The sequence below is a fragment of the Aulonocara sp. 'chitande type north' Nkhata Bay genome, linkage group LG10 (assembly GCF_057382095.1).
Source record: "Aulonocara sp. 'chitande type north' Nkhata Bay isolate Kocher_YH1m ecotype deep benthic linkage group LG10, A_spYH_male_GT1.1, whole genome shotgun sequence".
Classification (NCBI taxonomy): Eukaryota; Metazoa; Chordata; class Actinopteri; order Cichliformes; family Cichlidae; genus Aulonocara; species Aulonocara sp. 'chitande type north' Nkhata Bay.
The window spans coordinates 9557495-9577494 of record NC_141353.1 but is presented as its reverse complement, the minus strand read 5'-3'; the positions used below and the strand labels follow the sequence as shown (position 1 = coordinate 9577494).

The 20000-nt window shown below is 46.4% G+C and overlaps 2 protein-coding genes across 7 annotated transcripts in view; both read left to right on the top strand.

Annotated features, from left to right (window-relative positions):
• LOC147320229 (rap1 GTPase-activating protein 2-like) overlaps positions 1 to 16049 on the top strand; it is a 37160-nt gene extending 21111 nt beyond the window's left edge. For 2 of the 5 annotated variants that reach the window (XM_086308019.1, XM_086308022.1), the window contains 22 exons: positions 1541 to 1625; positions 2699 to 2734; positions 4347 to 4394; positions 5140 to 5172; positions 5486 to 5710; positions 5785 to 5888; positions 8166 to 8244; positions 8437 to 8490; positions 8570 to 8653; positions 9280 to 9380; positions 11067 to 11196; positions 12683 to 12838; positions 13190 to 13258; positions 13338 to 13424; positions 13940 to 14086; positions 14741 to 14845; positions 14938 to 15029; positions 15240 to 15344; positions 15442 to 15529; positions 15638 to 15695; positions 15771 to 15841; positions 16016 to 16049. In XM_086308019.1, the coding sequence (XP_086164145.1) occupies positions 1541 to 1625; positions 2699 to 2734; positions 4347 to 4394; positions 5140 to 5172; positions 5486 to 5710; positions 5785 to 5888; positions 8166 to 8244; positions 8437 to 8490; positions 8570 to 8653; positions 9280 to 9380; positions 11067 to 11196; positions 12683 to 12838; positions 13190 to 13258; positions 13338 to 13424; positions 13940 to 14086; positions 14741 to 14845; positions 14938 to 15029; positions 15240 to 15344; positions 15442 to 15529; positions 15638 to 15695; positions 15771 to 15841; positions 16016 to 16027 (1969 nt within the window). In that variant the 3' untranslated portion in view covers positions 16028 to 16049. Of the gene's footprint in view, positions 1 to 1540; positions 1626 to 2698; positions 2735 to 4346; positions 4395 to 5139; positions 5173 to 5485; positions 5711 to 5784; positions 5889 to 8165; positions 8245 to 8436; positions 8491 to 8569; positions 8654 to 9279; positions 9381 to 11066; positions 11197 to 12682; positions 12839 to 13189; positions 13259 to 13337; positions 13425 to 13939; positions 14087 to 14740; positions 14846 to 14937; positions 15030 to 15196; positions 15345 to 15441; positions 15530 to 15637; positions 15696 to 15770; positions 15842 to 16015 lie in introns of those variants that run through there. The other 3 variants (XM_086308020.1, XM_086308021.1, XR_015131230.1) reach the window with 3 other exon arrangements.
• A 3671-nt stretch (positions 16050 to 19720) lies between these two features.
• Positions 19721 to 20000, top strand: part of ncbp3 (nuclear cap binding subunit 3) — an 11579-nt gene continuing 11299 nt past the window's right edge. The window contains exon 1 of one of the 2 annotated variants that reach the window (XM_086308017.1): positions 19721 to 19973. In XM_086308017.1, the coding sequence (XP_086164143.1) occupies positions 19797 to 19973 (177 nt within the window). In that variant the 5' untranslated portion in view covers positions 19721 to 19796. The remainder of the gene's footprint in view (positions 19974 to 20000) is intronic. The other variant, XM_086308016.1, reaches the window with a different exon arrangement.

Here is a 20000-nt window from a genome sequence, read left to right as displayed (position 1 = left end):
GCGAGATTCACATGCCGTCACATGACGAGTCATCAGGCTCTGTGTTTAGATCAACAATCCCAGCATGCACTATGATGGCAGCGCCCCAAAAAGCTTAAACCAAGTCAAACTGGTCTTCATGGGGGCACCTGATGCAACCATGGCAACCACGGCGAGCAGATAAGCAGCGTTGCCTGAAGGTGAAGAAAACTGATGGTGTCCTGGTCGGGTGGTGCAGCTGAATACAGCGTGGAGGCTGCTCTGTGTTTGCACTCAACACTCCTGCTCTGTGACAGATGATGGTAATGATGAAGTACAGCACACACACACACACACACACACACACAGACAGGGCAGCAGGTATATTTTATGGCAGGTGCTGCTCAGAGGTGATGAAACAATAATCAATGAATTCACTTTAACACTTTTATTTACACCCCAGGGCCTCTGTGTGTGTGTGTGTGTGTGTGTGTGTGTGTGTGTGTGTGTGTGTGTGTGTCTGTGTGTGTCTGTGTGTGTGCATGTGTGTGTGTCCATGTCCAGGGTGTTGATGTTAGTGTGTCCAGATGTGTTTTGTGTAACGCGTCACATCATAGATGACGCACCTGTGCTGTGATCACCTGTGCAGAGGCTCCGCCCTATAAGCGCGGCACAGTCACAGGTGACGGCTGTGATGATTGGCTGTGTAGACGAGCAGCTGCGTGTGCAGAAATATGGAAAACGTCTGTTCTGTTTACAAACAGTGAAACAATAAATGCAGCTGAAATGAAAATGAAAACGTTTCCTCAGACATCGACCTCGGCACCAATCAGAGCTCGGCATAATTCCTGAAGAATCTTTTCAAAGTAAAAGCATTTTACATTAGTTTCTGAAAGAGTTTACACTCTTGTTTTGAAAAACAATCCCTGAGGTTTGCGTTCTATCACCAGGTGGCGCCATCTGTGGCTGCAAAGACACAACATGGTCCTCTGACCTTTGACCTCTGTAAGGACTTTCCTGCTGATCTGTGGGCCAGCCACTCGTTTCAGCGTTTTTGACCCACTGCTCCCCGTCACCACAGTTTTTGTTACATAAACCAACGGTGACCCCAGAGAGCGTCCACAGGTCAGCAGGTCACCAGTCACAGCGCGAGCACTGATCACAGGTGAGGCTGCTGGACACCAAACAGGAGCATCAGTGACTTTTAACTATAAGTAATAAATATAAATAACGAAGCCCTGAGGCCATTCCAGGTGATTTAAGCCCACCCACACTGTGACCCGTGTGACCAGTGATCACATGGTGACCTGCTCCCACTGATGGCTTAAGACTTTTAGAGCTGAAGAAGCCTTTTGGATGAGAGCAAAAGAATTCCCGCTCAGCCTTCTGCCGCCGCGATGAAGCTTGAAGGTTTTCCTAACAGCGAACACATTTCTCACCTTTCCTCTCACCTGTTGGGTGGTGTGGCTGCTGGACCAATCACAGCTCCGTTTGTCTTGAATAGAAACTTTATTGTGACGCTGGCGTGCTCTGACGACGGCGCCGCCGGGTCGGCTCACTCGTGCTTCTTCCTGTGTTTCAGCAAACAGGAGCTCCTCGCCATCTCCAATGTTCCTGTGGCTGACGCCCCCCCCTCTCCGCCCCGCACCGCACCCCCCACCATGAAGGTAACAAGCCATTTATTTTCATCTGCACATTTCATGAACTTTGCTTTCACATCGCTTTCAGTTTTAATGAGCTGCAGGAATCAGAAACATTGTTTTTGTTTATTTATGTTTTTAACAACTTTTGTTCAGACGGAGTCACCGTCTCACCACAACAGCAGGTCCTTGTAATGTTGCCTCTGTGCACCACCACAGTGAAGGTGGATGAGGTCAGCCATCCAAAGAGAAGGCAGAGCAGGCAGGGTGGAGTGGGTGGAGATGAGCAGCGAAAGGTCTAAAGATGGCAGTGAGAGCTGCTGTGCTGGAGGGTTGGTGGGCCTCACTTTAATCACAGAAAAGCTGCTGACCTGAGATCAGCTCTTTTCTTTATGGTGAGAAACTCCTGAGAAGCTTCTCAGCCTCCATCTGCGCTGTGACGCTCCGTGTGACGGAGCAGAGGCTACAGCCCGCTTCACCCAGGAACACCAGCCCTCTGCAGCCGTACAGGCTCGACAGACAGATGATGGGATCTTTTCTCCTCATCAGTCTGCTCCAGCTTCATCCTGGTTTCATCTTTCAGACCTGTGCAGATGTTCCTGAGTGTAACCAGAGGTTTGCACCTTCTGTCTGACCTGAGTCTTCCTGACCTGGTCAGACGGGTGAAGCTGTTTTCCATCAGCATGGATCTGACACATCTGTGGGAGTGTTACACACAGCCCTCAGGAAGAGTGCTGACAGATAAGAGCTAATCTCTTTACCCTCTTTGGAGGTCATATGAGGAATTTCAGTGAACAGCAACAAGTTCAGCACTCTGATGATGTTTTACCTGCCTGCCTTCAACCGTCAATGCAACACTTTAATTAAATGCTTCAAATTAAAGCTGAAGGCCAGTCACACCTGGATGGATCCACTGTGGGGTGTACAGAGCCAATATTTCCACAAACTTATGAACTGTTAGGTCATTCAGACCACATGGAGCTGAACAGGAACCTCAGCAGGTTCAAATAAACCAGAAAAATCCTCAGAAATGAACTTTTAAGCGTAAATGATCCAACAGACACAAATAAACAGCTTTGACCCTGTTTGTGTGTCTGCAGTCGGCTCACTTCTTTGACATGATGGACAAGATGGAGGTAAGAGTGTGAGTCTGTGTGTGTGTGCGTGCGTGCGTGCGTGCGTGCGTGCGTGCGTGCGTGCCTGTCTGTCTGTCTGTCTGTGCGTGCGTGTGTGTGTGTGTGTGCGTGTTTTTTAAGACTTTTCTTCAAAATGAATTCTCTCCTTATCCGGAGCAGCTTCTCCGACAAACAACAGGCTTCATGCAATATTCATTTAGCTTCCAGCAGAACAAAACCAGGTTTCAGCCTTTAAATCAGGTACAAACATGACACAACGACGCTGCGGCGTTTCATCCGTCACTTTGGATCTTTGTAATATCTCTGGACACGCGACACATCTAAGGCGTGTTATTTCCCCTTCTTTCTTTCTTTTATATGTTTTATCCTGTTTTATGCTTCTTGTTCTCTCTGGATGTGCTCCTGTTACACCTGCACCTCTACGTCTCATCGCACATCATCATCGTAGCCCTGAACAGGGAAATAAGTTGGATTTTTCCTGCTTGTTTCCTCAGATAAGTCACCCGGTGACTGATGACAAACAGCTGCAGGGTTTAAGTAAAAACAACCGGAGAATCAGCAGATTCTGAACTAGACAACAGCAACACGTAACACTCTCTTTATTTATTAAACACAATAAATCCTTCAGCAGCGAGGGTTTCTGTGTGTCTCCCACTGTGGAGGATCTGTGGGCCACTCGCCTTCACAGCGTTGCTTCAGCTCGTTGAGGTTTCATTCAGCCATGCACAGAGAGCTGTGCATGCACAGAGAGCTGCATGGCTGTGTGTGGATCTGTGACCTGCTGATGACCCAGTTTGGTCCAGCTGTGGGACAGACGTCCGCACCCTGACTCTGAACACTTTGGTTCATCACCGCTGCATGTGTTAGTTTTTTGATTTTGAACAAACTCTTTGGTCTCACTTTGTTCCAGAAGTCTTTGATCAGCTGTAGCTTTGCAAACTTTGACCTTTGACCTGCTAACTGAGGCCTATAGAGGTGGAGCTGTTGGGACCTCAGGTGAAAGGTGTCGTTGTGTTAACACACCTGAATGCTGCAGAGCTACAAACCTCTGAGTCGATCACGCTCCTGTTTACCCAACAGCTCAGTGTTTCTTCACTTTGGTTCTGTTTTGGTTGAATAAATAATCAAAGAGATTTTTATTATGTCCTGATATGTAAAACATTAACACACCATTGCTAATTATTAAATAACAGAAATTAATTTTTAACATATTTTTTGTGAAGTAAAGAAATTTGTCTTTTTTTTTTTGTTTGTTTACTTTTTCTTTAATTTTGTGAAATTTGTTTGTCAGAGTCAGAAAAACTCTTCAGCTGATGTTTGTGTGGTTAAAGCTCGTCTTTATCAAAGCTTCACATTAATCCTGTTAGCCTCACAAAAGCTCTAAAAATCCACCAGTGGCTGAAATGTTCCTCCATCAGTGCACATATAATCCACCAAATCTACATTAATCCGCAGCTGAAAGTAGTTCCATGTAAACACACTGTTTCCTCCCATATTAGCGAGCTGTTTCTTATTTTAATGAATCAGACTGAACCTCTGTGAGCTGTTTTACAGCTTCACGTGTTCGGGTGAAACAGTCTTCATCACGTCTCTCTCCCCGTCTCTGCTGCAGCAGGTGCCAGAAGCTGCAGAGATGAAGACAATCCCTCAGAGACAGAAGGCACGTCTGTCCATCTGTCTGTTTGTCCTCATATCCACCCACGCTCACTTTTACGGCTTCATTTCATTCATGCTCATAAAGATAACCTGGGGAAGTCCAACCTTCAGCAGGTGTGAGAGCCTGATCGAAGTTTCATCACCCGACTCAGCTGAGAACAAACTGTACTTAAAAGATGGAAATGACCACTGTGATTGTTACAGACTGTATATAAAAGATGGACGTGATCAGCGTGGTTTTCACATGTTGGAATAAGGGCGGAGTGCTAATGCTAGCAGCTAGCTGTGGTGGTTCTACAGTGTGATGATGATCACGTCTGCGTTACACGCAGGAGGACCATGTGACAAACACGCTGACGAGTTTATCTTAGCTGCACTCGGGTTTGTTTCCTGGAGTGGCAGCACAAAACAAAAGCTAGCCGGGTGCAGTGATGGCGGCTGTGGTCGACCGCGGTGAACGCTGAGGCTGTGAGCTCCTCGTTGTGTCTCAGTGATTGTTTTGAATAAACGTCCTGCTCAGCGTCATCCCTCCTGTGGTCGCCTGCATGTCTGCATCATTCCACTTCATGCATCTGTGTTCATGTTTAAGCTTTTTCACTGTAAGTCCATCTCATGGATATTTTTTATGTTCATGACTTCAAACATAAAAACAGCACATTTACATAAGTAAAGTCAGTCAGTGATGAAAGGACAGCTTTGATTCCTCGTGTGTCCAACACATGTTTGACGTCTCCGTCTTTCTGTTTCAGGACGACTACATTCCTTATCCGAGGATCGAGGAGGTGAGACCGATGTTAACACAGCTCAAAACACAAAGCTGAACATTACTGCTAATTGTTTTTTTCAAAAAGGAGGCGTAACAGGAAGTCAGATCAGGGGTGCGTCAGCCAATAAGAGGAGAGGAAAGTTTTATTATAGTCATTTTGTTCATACTGACAGCAGCTAACAATCTTGGGGGGGGGGGACTAGATTCTCCACTGGACCGCCTCCATATGACTCAAACTCTCACTTTCCTCTGATTTGCCGGCTGCAGGAAGCCTGCTGAGGGGTGAGGTGTGTGCTTTTGTTTCACACCTGTCTGAATGTGTGTTGCAGGTGTTGGAGAGGGGGGGGCCGTACCCTCAGGTGATCCTACCTGAGTTTGGAGGCTACTGGATCGAGGATCCTGATGCTCCTCCTCCCTCTGCAGCCAGCAGGGGGAAGGAGGAGGTGGAGGAGGAAGGAAGACAAGAGGAAGAGACCGCCCCAGGGGATTATGGGTACCATCTGGAGGAGATCAACGAGGCTGCTCGGGCGTACAGGAAGCACTTCTTGGGCAGGGTGAGGTTTGATTAAATCCATCTTCATCCTTTGCTGTCACCTGATTGGTTGACGTCCTTCTCTTTTGTTGTCAGGAGCATTTAAACTTCTCGTGCTCATCGAGCAGCGTGGGAAACCTGCTGCTGTCTGTGAGACACGAGCAGGAGAAGGAGCACGAGCACCTCCTCGTCATCATCAGGTAACATGACAGGCTTTCATGGCAAGGGACTACAGACTGTAAAGAAAAGATGGGAAACCCTGCTTTCTTTCTAATGTTCAATCAATCAGAACTTTATTCATCACATGCAAGTTGCCCTGCAGTGAAATGGGTCTGGGCCCAGACCCGCCGTGTCCTCCAGGAGGGAACAAGCATCGAAGGCGTTTGGAAAGGGAGGAGGGATGAGTGCTTATCAGTGTCTGTGTGTGTGCGTGTCCAGAGTTCAGCTGAGACAGTGTCCTTCACCCTGCTAGGCTAAGTAAACAGTCTTCCAGCCAACCCAGGTGGCCTTGCATGGAATGGGAAGAACAGACTCAACACAGTCGTTATCAGGGTGTTGTTGTTCGGCTCCAGCCTTGAGCCCACAGCTGGCGCCGAAGGGATAGCCGCATTATGATGGTGGTTTTTACTTTAGTGCGAACAACTCATGAGAATTTCAAGCAGTTCTAACAGTCCAACACTGGTCTCTCAATCTCCCGTTGGAGAGCCGCGAGCTTCTCCATGATGTTATCAAACTTACGCTCCGTGATGTTGTCAGTCTTGTGCTCAAAGAGCCGATTCTGAGAACTCACGACCGCAGTGAGCTGCTCCAAGATGTGATTCAATGTACGCTCAGAGGTCTTATTCTGAGTGTTGACGGCAGCCGTAAGCTTCTCCAAGCTCTTAACCATGCTGCACTCAGTGAGCCCATGTTGAGAAGCCGCACCTCATCCCGTCGTTTCAATCCCAGCGGGCAGCCTTGGGGGGGTTTGAACAGCCGGTTCCGCTTTCTTAATTCTCCGATAAGTCAGGGCCAAGCCAGCTCCGATCAGCCAGAACCCTGTTATCATGGTTCATAGGTAGATATCTTCAGCGTCCTCGATCCACAGTCCCGCCAGGCACACGATCCTCTGCCACCCGTCCATCGTGTATCCGGCAGGGAAAGTCCCTCCAGGGCACTCAGGCTCACCCGAGCCCAGACTTCTCGTTGAGAAAAGGGTGTCAATAGCATTCAGAGACCAGTTGATCAAATCCATAATTCTCTTTAGGTTTTAGAGACAGACTGTGAGAGAGTGTTCCAGGGAAAGTAATACAAACGAGACAAGACAAGGACATAGAGGCTAAGCAGGGAAGATAAGGGAGAGGAGGAGAGGAGAAAAGTACAACCGCCTTCGCCAAGAGCCAGCCGTCACAATCAATGTTTGAGTCCATGGTGGATGGGAAAAGAACAAATGAAAGGAACCTTCAAAATTAAACAGGAAATAATCTCACACAGACAAAATGAAAAGGGAACAGAGATCATCATGGCGGCCATGACCGGTGTGTTTACCCCAAACAGCTCTGTCCTCTGAGTTTAAGCTCTCTGATGATGAACATGAGCTGATAAAAGCCCAAATGAGCTCAGTGTGAGCTAAAATAATCAGGTTCTAAAACCAGAGTTTGACTCAGTCCACCTACAAGGCTGCTGCTCTCAGATGAGTCAGATCCCGTGTGGAGCAGATCTTCTATAAATTGACCACACTACCCGAAGAAGAACAGCAGCCGACTGAAGTCTGTATGAGCAGGCAGCTGGGACCGATGGCCAACCACCTCGAGTTCAATTTAATTAAGATTTCACGTTGAAATAGTTCTTTGTTAATGCACCCTTCACAAAGTCAGCCACCTCTCCTCTTGAGTCTTCAGGACTGCTCTCTAAGATCTAAAGTGCTCGAGTCAAAGGAAGCTCTTTGGGTCATTAAGGTCACACAGGAGGCAGGTGATAGGGTGGGGCTCATAAACATGTCAGGATCTCGACTTTTGGCACTGATGGCTCATGTAAGCTACTACAAATATCTCGCCCTACTTGAGTCGGCTCATGGCAGGTGTTCGGTAGGCCAGGTGTTATCCAGATATTACGATACACCTGACATCTGGCCCAGATGTGGTGGAGCTCTGGCTGAGTAGAGGGAGCAAGACTTGAGTCATCTCCCTCGGTCAAAGCCGATTATGGTCCAAAGAAAACTGCAGATGTGATCCACACGTGGGTCAAACCTTTATCGCTACCTGGTGTCCAGGTGTGACTCAGTTGAGCCTGAGAGATTATTCCAGCTGTGGATCGGACTGCTCCTCCTCACGTTTTCTTGTGAGCAAATATTTGTGTTTTGTGGTTTCGAGTGCCTGTGTTCACACAAGTCTGTGTCACAAACTGTCAATGAGTCAGTGTGAGGACAGAACTAGTATTTAGTTACTTATTCTTGGAGTTAAGTTTTGGTTTCTGGTGCGTCTCTCCTGTTTCATTAGATCTCGGGTGAAAAGCGTCTACCACAGATTATCTCTGGCAGAGCTGCCGGACATCCCAAGTGTACCAGAGCTGGCCAAGGTAAGCACCAGCATCTCAGACTGGTTCCATAGTGTAGCGGTCATCACAGCTGCTTTACATGCTGTACCGAGTTCGAGCCCAAGTGGGTCCATGATGTCCTCTATGGTTGAACTCACCCACTTTGGTAGAGGCTGAGACTTTTGAAGGCTCAGCGTCGTTCTAACTGTAACCTCGATGTTTGTCATTGCGAAGCTGCTGTGCGACGAAGCGGCAGGTCTACGGTTCAGTCCCGTCCTGTACCCAAAGGTAGGCTCCCACACCGTCAGCACACCTGGGTTTCTGTTCCGTGTCAGAGGAGATGATGCACGTCTGTCTTTGTCTGCAGGCATCTCAGCTAATAGTGAACTATGATGAGCATGAGGTGAACAACACCTACAAGTTTGGAGTCATTTACCAGAGATTTGGTCAGGTACCTCACCACCTGCTCACGCTTTGTGTCCACTCGGTGTTTTTGTTTCCATCTTCCTTCTTTATTCCCACTAGTGGACTGATTTCTAACCGAAGCACGTAGGTTTGTTGATGTTAGTGATCAGTGCACTCCATTAGCTGTTACTGTTTTCCACGGGTTTTACTAAATACGCTGCAACTATCGTATGGACGAAATGAGCTGATTTAGAGGTCCTGGGTGATTTTACATGGTATGACCAAATATATATAAGCTGTAAGCACTCCAGAGGACACTGCAGACCAACCCAAGAAGCTCATAAAGATGTTCGCTCATTCTTAGCGTTGCCTTGTGAAAGAATTTGTATTGTGTTCCAGTATTTTGTTTTGGAGTGCTGGGTCACTGGTACGGCCTGGTTGATGTTATTGATCCTGCTGATTATATCAGCACTTCGTCTGCTGTAAAACCTGTTTCAGCAAATGTTTTCAAACTATGAAAAACACATTAGCCAACATTATTTTTAAAATAATAATCTCAGTGTAGTCCGTCTTTTGTTCTTTGGCATCATTAATAAGCACTTCACATCTGAGAGTAGTTCACCTTCTGTGATGAGTGTATCGGTCGTAGCTGACATGTCACCTGTCCCTCAGGTGTCTGAGGAGGAGCTGTTCAGGAACAACGAGGAAACGCCGGCTTTCACAGAGTTCCTGCAGCTGCTGGGAGACACAGTGGATCTGCAGGACTTCAAAGGGTGAGAGACGAGACAAAACTGCAAATCATCACGTTTAATCAGTTATTTCTATCAGTAACATGTCAGTTGATACCAAAGCAGATCCTTTAGTAGCAACTAGGGCTGCCACAAACGATTATTTTGATAGTCGACTAATCAGATCATCATCCATTGGACGTAAAACGTACAGCTTATTGCACCAGCAGCATCTGCTCTTATATAACTATCATTAGCTTACAGCTTTAAGTGTTTCAGGTGCTAACTAAAAATAAAGACAAGATGATAGTTTATTAAATGTTAATGACATTTGCAGATTGTTTCGGTGAAGTTTAATAAACTCCTTCTATCTAAAATATAACAGGACACCGGAGTAAATTCTGGAGCATCTCACACTTCTGATAATCAGCTGTCTGCTTGATGTTTATTCAGCTGTGTAAAAACTATAACTTTAATCTCAGACAAACCGATTTACTCAGGAACAAATAAAATACTGAAAAAAGGCAAACAATAACATTTTTAAGTTATCTAAGTGACTTATATATCATGTTTAACCTGAGTAGTGAAAGACGGCGGTGGGTTTGAAAACGATTTGCCGGGAGTCCGGTGTTCTCACGGCTCTAGTTAGCCTAGCCCCCGGCTAGCTATCGAGCTAGTGGGTAACAGACGTCTCCGAAAACGTCGGAGCGCTTTTGAAAATATGCGGTGTCCTGATAAACTGAGCAGATATTTGAGGTTTACACAGCTACATTCTCGCCTGAAAATATGTTAAACGTTTATTTTGTGACCCAGAAAGAATAATAAGAGTAATATTAAAACTAACTAGCTGCCGCCATTGTTGGAAGCTGAGCTGGGCCGCGCTATGAATTCTGGGACACAGCTTCTTCTTCTTCGGGGTTTAACGGCAGCTGGCATCCTTGTACATGCAGTGCTGCCATCTTCTGTTTCAGTCCGTTATTACACTCTTAAATCCTGCTACTTATTCCTGCGTCTTTTGTGATCTTACAAAGCTTCAAACGACGCGTCGACTATTAAATCAGTCGTCGACGATTTTGATAGTCGACTAATCGTGGCAGCCTTATTAGACAACCATCTCTCGGAGTAAATTTTGTAGCTGTGCCACAGTTTAGTCCAGCACGGACTGACGGACAAATCAAACACACAGAGCAATGAAAACGGTCTGTAATCAGTGACCCATAAAAAATAACCTGAGACAGCCCGAGACTCAAAGTTTATTTATTACTCAGAATATTAATTGAATTGAATTGAATTGAATTGAATGAATGCTTTATTGGCCATATGCAGGTTGCCCCGCAGAGGAATAGGACCCCCCCAATTTACACACACAACAAAGACATCACATTAAACAGTGTGTGTTGACATTTCATTGTTTGTCTGCAGTGAAACAAAACATTTACTGGCCCTGAGTGTTTGTTACTGGACCTGTTTAGATTAAGGTTCAGTTAAACGCCTGTTTCATTCTGCGTGTTACGTGTTTCCAGCTTTGCTCCATCACACACAGAGATTAAGCTTCTTAAAGAACAATCAGCACACAAACCAAAATAAATCAGGAGGGAAGCCAGCTCCTCCATGAGCACAGATGGCTGATTCACTCTGAATCGCATTTATTTACTCCAAACTCTAAATAGCTTTCGTTAACCTCAGAGCAGGTCACCTGCAGACTGAGTGGTGCCCTTTTCCTCTGTGCAGGTTTCGGGGGGGTCTGGATGTGTCTCACGGTCAGACGGGGTCTCAGTCCATCTACACGGTCCACCGGCAGCAGGAGATCATGTTCCACGTGTCCACCAAACTGCCCTTCACCGAGGGAGACGCCCAGCAGGTAGGCGGCATGAAGATGGCGTGACAGAGAAACAAAACACAGAATGAGTCAGCGTGAAACAGGAGGACGGGCTGCGACTCAGCAGCAGCAGCAGACGGTTTGGCAGGCTGGCTCCGTGTGAAGCAGACGCCTGCAGCAGGAAGGGATGCTCGTCATCACGTGACCCTGTGTCTGCACAATCACAGCATCTCAGTCTACACCAGAGATGGGCAGTAACGCGTTACTTGTAACGCGTTACTGGTAACGCGTTACTGCAATCTGATTACTTTTTTCAAGTAACGAGTAAAGTAAGGGATTACTATTGCAAAAGCGGTAATTAGATTACTGTTACTTTCCCGTAGGAACGCTGCGTTACTGCGTTACTAAAACCGTGATTTTTTTTGCGAGAATGTCTCATGACAGTGACGTAAGCGAGTGCGACGTTCGTGACAACAGCTGTGTGCAGATCAACAATGGATCACATATGGAGTGCAGAGAGAGTATGAGCGTGCAGCGTTTAAAGCGTGGAAGTACTGACCTTACTTTGAGTTTGATTCCATAAAGAGTGACAAAAACATTAGTGTCCGCTGTGCGTGGGAAGAAAACTTCTTTTTACAGCGAAAAACCCCTAAACTTCCAACAAGCACCGAGTAGCTACGACGTAATGGGAACCTCACAGAGAAACTCGCGGATTCTTCCACTGACCACGGCACACCTGCACCAGGGTAGAGCAACAGGACCGCTGAGTCTTTGACTTTATTTATTTTCTGCTGTGTTTTACTTGCATCTATTTGAAAGACTGAGTGTAAACACAAAAAATATTTTATTTTATGTGCTGGAATGTGCAGAAAATAGGTTTAAATGTTAAACTAATTTCTTCCAGTCAGAGAATGTTGCAGATAATTAAATCTTTGCTTGATGCATAAAGTTAAAAGATTAAAACTAATAAAACAAGTTTTAAAAAGATCTATTGCTTTATCACCTCTTCAGGTTGTAAATAGTGTTTTTAAAAAGTAACTAAGTAACTAAGTAATTAATTACTTTTGAAAATAAGTAATCAGTAAAGTAACTGGATTACTTTTTTGGGGAAGTAATCAGTAATTAGTTACTGATTACTTTTTTCAAGTAACTTGACCAACACTGGTCTACACCAACAGCACAAACAGGTGAAGCTAGCAGCTACAGGGGACATGATCTAGAACCAAAAATGGTTTTATTTATTTATTTAGTATCAGCCTGTAAACGTGTTTGTTGCTGCTGTAAAGTTTGAACATGTGAGCGACTCACTGCGAGAGCCTCTGCTGGACGTCAGAGGAACTGCAGCTGTTGATGCTTCAGTGTTTGCACCTGCTTGCATCCAAACACAGCGTGTTCAGTCAGACTGTTGTTCACTGACTGACAGTTTGTCTTGTAACAGTGTGACAGAAGCACTTTGAAGTTGTTGCTGTGCTTCATAAACTTTATGAGCCGTCACGACTGCACGTAACAGCATCACTCTGTCCTTCAGCTGCAGAGGAAACGGCACATCGGAAATGACATCGTGGCGCTGGTTTTTCAAGAAGAGGCCACCCCTTTCGTCCCCGACATGATCGCCTCCAACTTCCTCCACGCCTTCATCGTGGTGCAGGCGGAGGAGCCGTGCTCTGAGACCACCTCCTACAAGGTACACGCCGGCTTCCTTTTCTCCATGATGGAGGTTTTTTATAGATTTGACTCTGTCGTCTGTGAGGTTCATGGCATCAGATGCAGTTTAATCTGGGAATCAAAGACGAGCTTTAATCTGAATTCACAGAAACAAACCCAAATCCTCGTGGTGGCTGAAGATCTCTCTATCAGCCTCTGAAACATGACAACAACGGAGATGAAGCCTCACACCAGAGGCTCCTCCTTCTCTTACTGAGGAGAGGAAGCGTCTCTATTATTGCTCATAGCTGGGTGGGTTTGCGTGGGTGGGGATCAGACACAGATCTGCCTGTTTCACTCCACCAGTTACAACAGCTGTTCTGACTGACAGGTTTCCGTCACAGCGCGAGAGGACGTCCCGCCCTTTGGCCCGCCCCTCCCCGCCCCTGTCTTTAAAAAGGTGAGGCTGTCGGACGTTTCATAGGAACGTGAGGCTGATCTGAGAGCTGTGGTTAAGTCTGCTGCGTTTTGTACTTCAGGGTCCAGAGTTCAGAGAGTTTCTTCTCACCAAACTCATCAACGCAGAGCTGGCCTGCTACAAGAGCGACCGCTTCGCCCGACTCGAGGTAGAAAGAGCTGCAGGCCGTCCCCCAGAGTCACAACCACACCGTGTGTCTAATAAGACAGACGCAGTGATGCAATCACAGTAACAGATTTCAGTACTGAGCTCATGATGTGACAGGAAGTATTTAATTACCGGGCGTTAGTTCCTTGTATTTATATGAACCTACAAACACATGAAGGCAGGACCAGCAGAATAAAGAGAAACACGTCCGCTTCTACAGGAAGCAAAGGAATAATTATGTTGCAGGTAAACTCCTGCAGTGCGTCTGTCATTTCGCTGCACTGTTCAGACTGCGAGCGTACTTGATGGACGCTCGAGTGATTTGTTTTGGTTTCGATTATAAGTGACAGTAGAGAAAAATGATTCATATTAAACATAAAGTCAGTGATGTTGCAGAGAAGCCTGACACTCTAAAAGCTGCTCGCCTGTGCAGAAGATCTGCGACACCTCCTGAACTTTAGAGAAATAACACAGCGAGGACATGAGGGGTTTCATGATTCTTTGCGTCTCCGTCAGGAGCGAACCCGCGCCGCCCTCCTGGACAGCCTCCACGACGAGCTGCAGAGACGCTCCCAGAGCATGCTGGGATTGACGTCAGGGCCGGAGGAGGAGGGCCGAGGGGAGAACGGACAGGCCCACGGAGGACTGCTGGAGTCCATCAAGGTGAATGTTGACCTTTCCTCCTGTCGTCTTCTTCTTCTCCTGCTTTGAAATGATGGTTTTATGGGATGCTCCAGAACCAATCCAACTCACATACCTCCACCGAGGAAAGTAGTCCCACTTTACAAGCAGTAAAAGCTGTAATGTGAATGTTAGTGTGTCAGCAGCGTGTTTTAGACTGGAGCTACTGTCAGTGACGCCGGACTCTTACCTCAGCACGTGATCTGTCACTATTACAGTTTTATTTCCCAGTTTTTGGTCCACGTAAATGTGTTTGACACAGTAATAGACATGTTATATAGAGCATGTTATATTTTCCCTCATCAATGAATTATGAAGTAAATTTATTTCTTTTTTATTTACTTTATGGAACTTGTGCATTTTTCCATCCAACTTTCAGTGATAGTGAAGTTAAAGCCGTGCAGTCTTTATCCACAACATTATGTTTAATTAGTAAGAAAATCATTTTTACAACAACAAAGAAATATTTATTAGGAAAAACATGAATTTCATAGCCAGTAAAAGCAGAGATAAGGTTTTGTTGAAGTTGCAAACAGCTGCTTTCTGTATTAGAGTCACAGTCACACTGTGGAGATAGCTACAGCTTTTATTCTGAAAGGCAAGGGCAGGAAGAAGCCAAATCTTTTTCCATTTCAGAGGGCGATGCGAGGGAGGAGCGTCTCCATGGAGACCATGTCGAGGGGCGGGGTTGGACTGCCCACCAGTTTGAGTGGGGGGGGTCTGGCACACCTGAACGTGGAGGTGAGTCGTTCTGCAGGTAACTGAAGGAGCAGGTTGAACCCCGCTCGTCTGTGAGCGGCCCCCGTTGACACCTGGACTCTTTGCGTTGGCAGTGTAACGTCAAGTCTCCCGTGAAGCGGCGCTCGGGACTTTTTCCTCGCCTGCTGAGCGTCGACAGCCAAACAGAGAAGCACAGCCAGAGGAGGTAACGCTGCCCAACGTGCCTCTCAGTTTGTTTACCTGGACAGTAAAGTTCAAACCCACCAGTGTGCATGTCAGCACGGCTGCACAGGTGGGGGTGCACCTTCAGGAGAGCTGGTCTCGACAGGTGTGCTGTGTATTGCTGAGCTAACAGCTTTAACCTGCCTCCAGGACATTAACCCCGCCTCCTCCTGTCTCTGATACGCCTCCTCAGCCTCCTCGGTGAGCAGAGGAGCTTCGACGGCTGCAACCCGATGCTGGAGGTGAGGCCAGAGCTGCCGTCCAATCCTAGCTCTCCAGAGGCGGGGCAGCGGGACAGGTGTGTGCAGCAGAAGCAGCAGCAAGTGAAAAAAGCAGATGTTTCAGTTTTCACTGCGAAACAAAAAACTTCATCACTTTTTCACTTTCACGGGCAGGATTCACACGAAGAAGGAGAGCAGTAAGATTTCCAGGTCGACATCCAGCACCTGCAGCTTCAGCATCCCAGCTGACGACACACACCTGGTGAGAAAACACGCTCAGCGCTACATTCAGCTCAGTGTTATTTAGGGCGCCTTGCATTGTAACGCAGACCCTCATCACTGCGTCCTCTCTGTGTCTGTGCGTGTCCAGGCTGCGACGGTAGAAGGTCAGAGTTCAGCTCCGGTCATCGTGTGCCGCAGCCCCACAGGTGCGACGCCCGCTCACCGCCAGCGTTTCTGTTCTGGAGCCGTTCTCACGTCTCGTTTGCTCTCTCCTCTCTCAGAGCTGAGAAACAAGAACTCGCCCAGATCCAACCTGAAGTTTCGCTTCGACAAGCTGAGCCACTCCGCCGCAGTAAGTCTGTGTGACAGCCAATCAGCACGCTCGCTGTTTACCTGGATATGCAGCTGATTGGGCTGCACGACTCTCAGGACGTCACTGCTGTTTTTAATTTTTGTTCAGTGTGATTTTTCAAGTATGTTCTGTGTAATCTGATTACTGAGTGTGAAACCTTCCTTCCGTCTGCAGCAGGGACACTGAGCTGACAGGACGGCGCTGACAGGTGTGTGCTTTCCCAGAAGTCTGCTTTTCAATCCCATTTTTCAAAGTGCTGCTTCTGTCACTCTGTTCTGCTTCTGAGTCTACTTCCTGCTTTATTTTGAAAGTTAGTTCTTCCTGTAGCATCCTATGTTTTACTTCCTGTCTTTGTTGGCTCATGTTCACACTTTCTGGGCGGTGATGTGTTCTCCTCTTTCTCTCGCTGCTTTCCAGAATAAAAGCCTGAAGCTTCAAACAGACAGCAGAAGGAGGAGGAGGAGGAGGGTCTCCTGATGGACCACCACACACACATACTTGTCTTTCTGTCTTTGTGAGGACCCCGAGTGCAGCTCTCCTGTTTCTGTTTTTTTTCTTCTCATCTTCTGCACAAACCATAAAATCATTTCTGAACATAAACGTATGTGTGCGCAGGACACTGAACTCCTTTTTAAACCGTTCTACGGTCAAACTCGACGCAGAGCTCTTCCTGTTTTGCGCTTCATTCAGTGTAAGATGTAGCTGTAGAAACTTTATTTATCACAGAAACAGCAGCAGCTCTTAAAACTTTACTTTAATGAGCAGTTTGGTTTACGTGGAAACAAACTGATGATGAGTAGCTCCAAACACCAGGGGGCGCTGCAGAGAGGAGCTGAGATTCCACCCAAAGGACCAGGACCCGCAGCTAAGCTTCCCTGAGGGGCAGCGGTTGATGCCCCTCTCCCCAAACACCGCTGAGGTGCTCGCGTCCAGCTGGGAGACGTCCTCTCTCCAAGTATTTCAACCAAAACAAGAAAAACAAAAACACCACGGGAGCTCAAAGTTTGGGGATTCACTCGTATCAGCGGCAACCACAAGAACTGTAACGCCCCGCCCCCTGTCTCCCTGTGAGATGATTGGTCCTCAGTGCCGTTTAGTCTTTTTGTCAACCGGCGCGTGCTGGTCCCCCGAAGGTGCCTGGTCCTGGAGGAGAGCTCCTGCGGTGGACGCGAGGCCTTTATCACCCTAAAGTTTGTGACTCTGATGGTTTCTCAACACAGACGCTGTGTGACATCATAAAGATCCAAGTACAGAAAAACTGCGGTAAAGCTCGTAATTAGAAATGTTACGTTTGTTACGAACGCCCACCGCGTGAACGGGGAGGAGGAGCTGCTCGATCTGCGCGTCTGTGGGATTTATTCTTATTACAGTTTTTTCTGATTGCTTAAGCACATTTTTTGTAACTATTGGCTAATTTTGCAAAACTCTTCACACAAATAAGAAAACCTGTCACCCAATAATCAAAACATTGTAGTTCTCTTGCAAAAGCAAACACAGCTAGATTAACTCTTCACACCTTCGTAAAAATGGTGTTTCCGTATCAAACAGTACACACAAGCCATCATCTACTAAGCACACAATGCGCCAACTGCACACTGATGGTATGAATATAAAACACATCTGGCCTTTGCTTTCTCTGTGCACAAGGTAGGCTATGTCAGTTTGAGCTCATACTTCTGTCATAGATCCATAAGCATAGAGGGATCCAAACTTCAAGTACTGGTGTTTATTCAAACACATCAAAACAAACACAAGTGTTTATTTCCAAGTATAGGATTATTTGCAATCGCCATAATGACTATATGGGTTACTTGGTCTGCAGTGAACATGCTTCCTCTGCCCCAGCATCTGGTCATCTAGCAATTCTGTAAAGTAACAATTTCAGTATTTTTACATCAATGGTATTGGTGTGTTTCTCATTGGCATATGGCAGTGCTACAACTCTTTGTGCGAAGTGACTGTACTCACCGATTCTCATTTCAAGATGTCCTTATGGTGCTTGCTACAGTGTAGCGGCTCGAGTTAGGCTGGACCCGTTGGCCAGCTACCCTCAGGGTCATTCCACGGTTGATGACATGGTCCACTATTGTAGCTCTGATGTCATCAGCAATTCTATTTCTTACTCTTCCTACCCTTCCTCTCCCCCCTCCTTATGTTCCTCTCCCCCCTCCTCGTCTTCCTCTTGCTCCTTGTCCTTGTCGTCCTCTTCATCCTACTTCTTCACCTCCACGTCCTCTTCCTCGGCCTCCTCTACTTCTCACTCTTTCTGCTCCCTCCATTGTACTCCGCACACACAGCTTACCTGTATTATAGTGCTTAGGCTGATTGCAAAGTGAACTAATTATCTAAAAAAGTTTACACATGTGAAAGTGTGCCAGACAGTTGGCAAATTAGTGTTAATGATAGCCATACATGTGTGTACTTTTGCTAGGAGTGTGTTGGAAATTTGGTAATTGAGTGTTGTGCAGTGAATTGTGCCTACAGTTTTGCAAAGTGTGTGTTACAAAATTGCAAACTGAGTGCAAAGCAGTTTTTGTGCTTTTAGTTTTGCAAACTCAGTGAGTGGTTTTGCTATAAGTCTGAATAGTTTTAGAGATTGTGCTACAGGAATCACAGTTAGGGTTTAAGCATTCAGAAAAAACTGTAATAACAAATAATAACACGTGGCTGCGGGTTCAGATTCAGACAGACGCTGCCGTTCTCCACGCACACTGTCACGTCGTGAGCTCCACCTGAACCTTTTTTAGACTGCTGCGGCACACAGCGGCTGAGCGACGGGGCTCAGGTGGGCGGTGCTGCAGGTGAGTCAGAGGTGGAGCTGCTGGAGGTCAGGGAGAAGAAGAAGCTTTGCGCTCCCTCTCTGAGGGACAATCGCACCAATTACGTCGAGTCTCGAGGTCACTCACTCCACTGGAAGCTGCGCAGCTTCAGGAGTTCAGGTTTTCAAAATAAAAGCTGTGGTTTGTTTTAAAAGAGGGACGATGATGCAGCATGAACACAAAGATGTCTGCATGTGTTTCTGATGTCATAAAGTGTGTGTGCGTGCGTGCGTGTGTGTGTGTGTGTGATGTAAAGCATGAATCTGTAAAACTGAACATTTCACAAATAAAAATCAGCTTCTTTCAGTGTTTATTGTTGTTTTTGTCGTGTCATTCTCTCCCAACATTAAAGCGGATTATTTTTCGTCTCAGTGGGTTTTTACTTTTGTATTTTTTTTTACTGAAGACACGCTTCAGCTGCAGAAGTCATTTTTGTCTGCAGCTACAAACTACTGTGCATGTCGTGTTCATGCACAGCTGGAGCCTCAGAGCCAGATGCTGGTTCAAAGCATTGAAAAAGGTTGATTGTCCTTTTGTGAAAGAACAAAAAACTAACAAATAATTAGTTGTTAGTTGTTCTTCTCTATGTTTATTTGTGTATTTGTGTGTCTGAGTATCTGTTATAAAACAATTAAAGCAAATAAATATGGAACTTTATAAATAAGAGAGAAAATTATTGTTTAACTGAGAGATGAATAAATGTTTTTATACTGCGTTTTCATTAGTTTCTATTTCTGTCACAGCCTTGTGTTTATTTCTTTATTCAGTGTAATTCTGATAATGTTTTACTCTGTTATCATGCTTACCTGTTTATTAATTAGTTTGTACTTTTTTATTTAGATTTTTCAGACATTGTGCAGTACACTTCAGCCCTGTTATATTTAGGACTGTTTACATTTATTAAAAATGTTTTTACATGTTCTACTATATCGTCTGTGACGCTGTTAGCGTGTCTGTTGTTCAGCACCGCCATCTGCTGAGCTGAGCATAACATCATGTTTTACCCTTAAAAACCACAGGGGGCGGAAGAGCTCTGTTGCGCCGCCTGCAGGCCGCAGAAGAAGCCGTAGTTACCGTTTCCGGGTCAGCCCAGAGCCGCAGCGCTAGCGGCCGTTGTTAGCTGCTTGGTTAGCACCATGGCGGCAGTACGCAGCTTGCGGGTCTCGGTGAAATCAGACAGCGGCTCTGACCGCTCGGACTCCGATTCCGAGTCGGATAGAGATGCCCGCGAAGCCGAGCCAATGGAGGTGGAGGAGGGAGAGCTGGAGCCCGAGGACATCTCCGTTAACCGCTCTCTGAAGGAGCTGCTGCCGGTAAGCCCGGACTAGGCCCCGGCACTC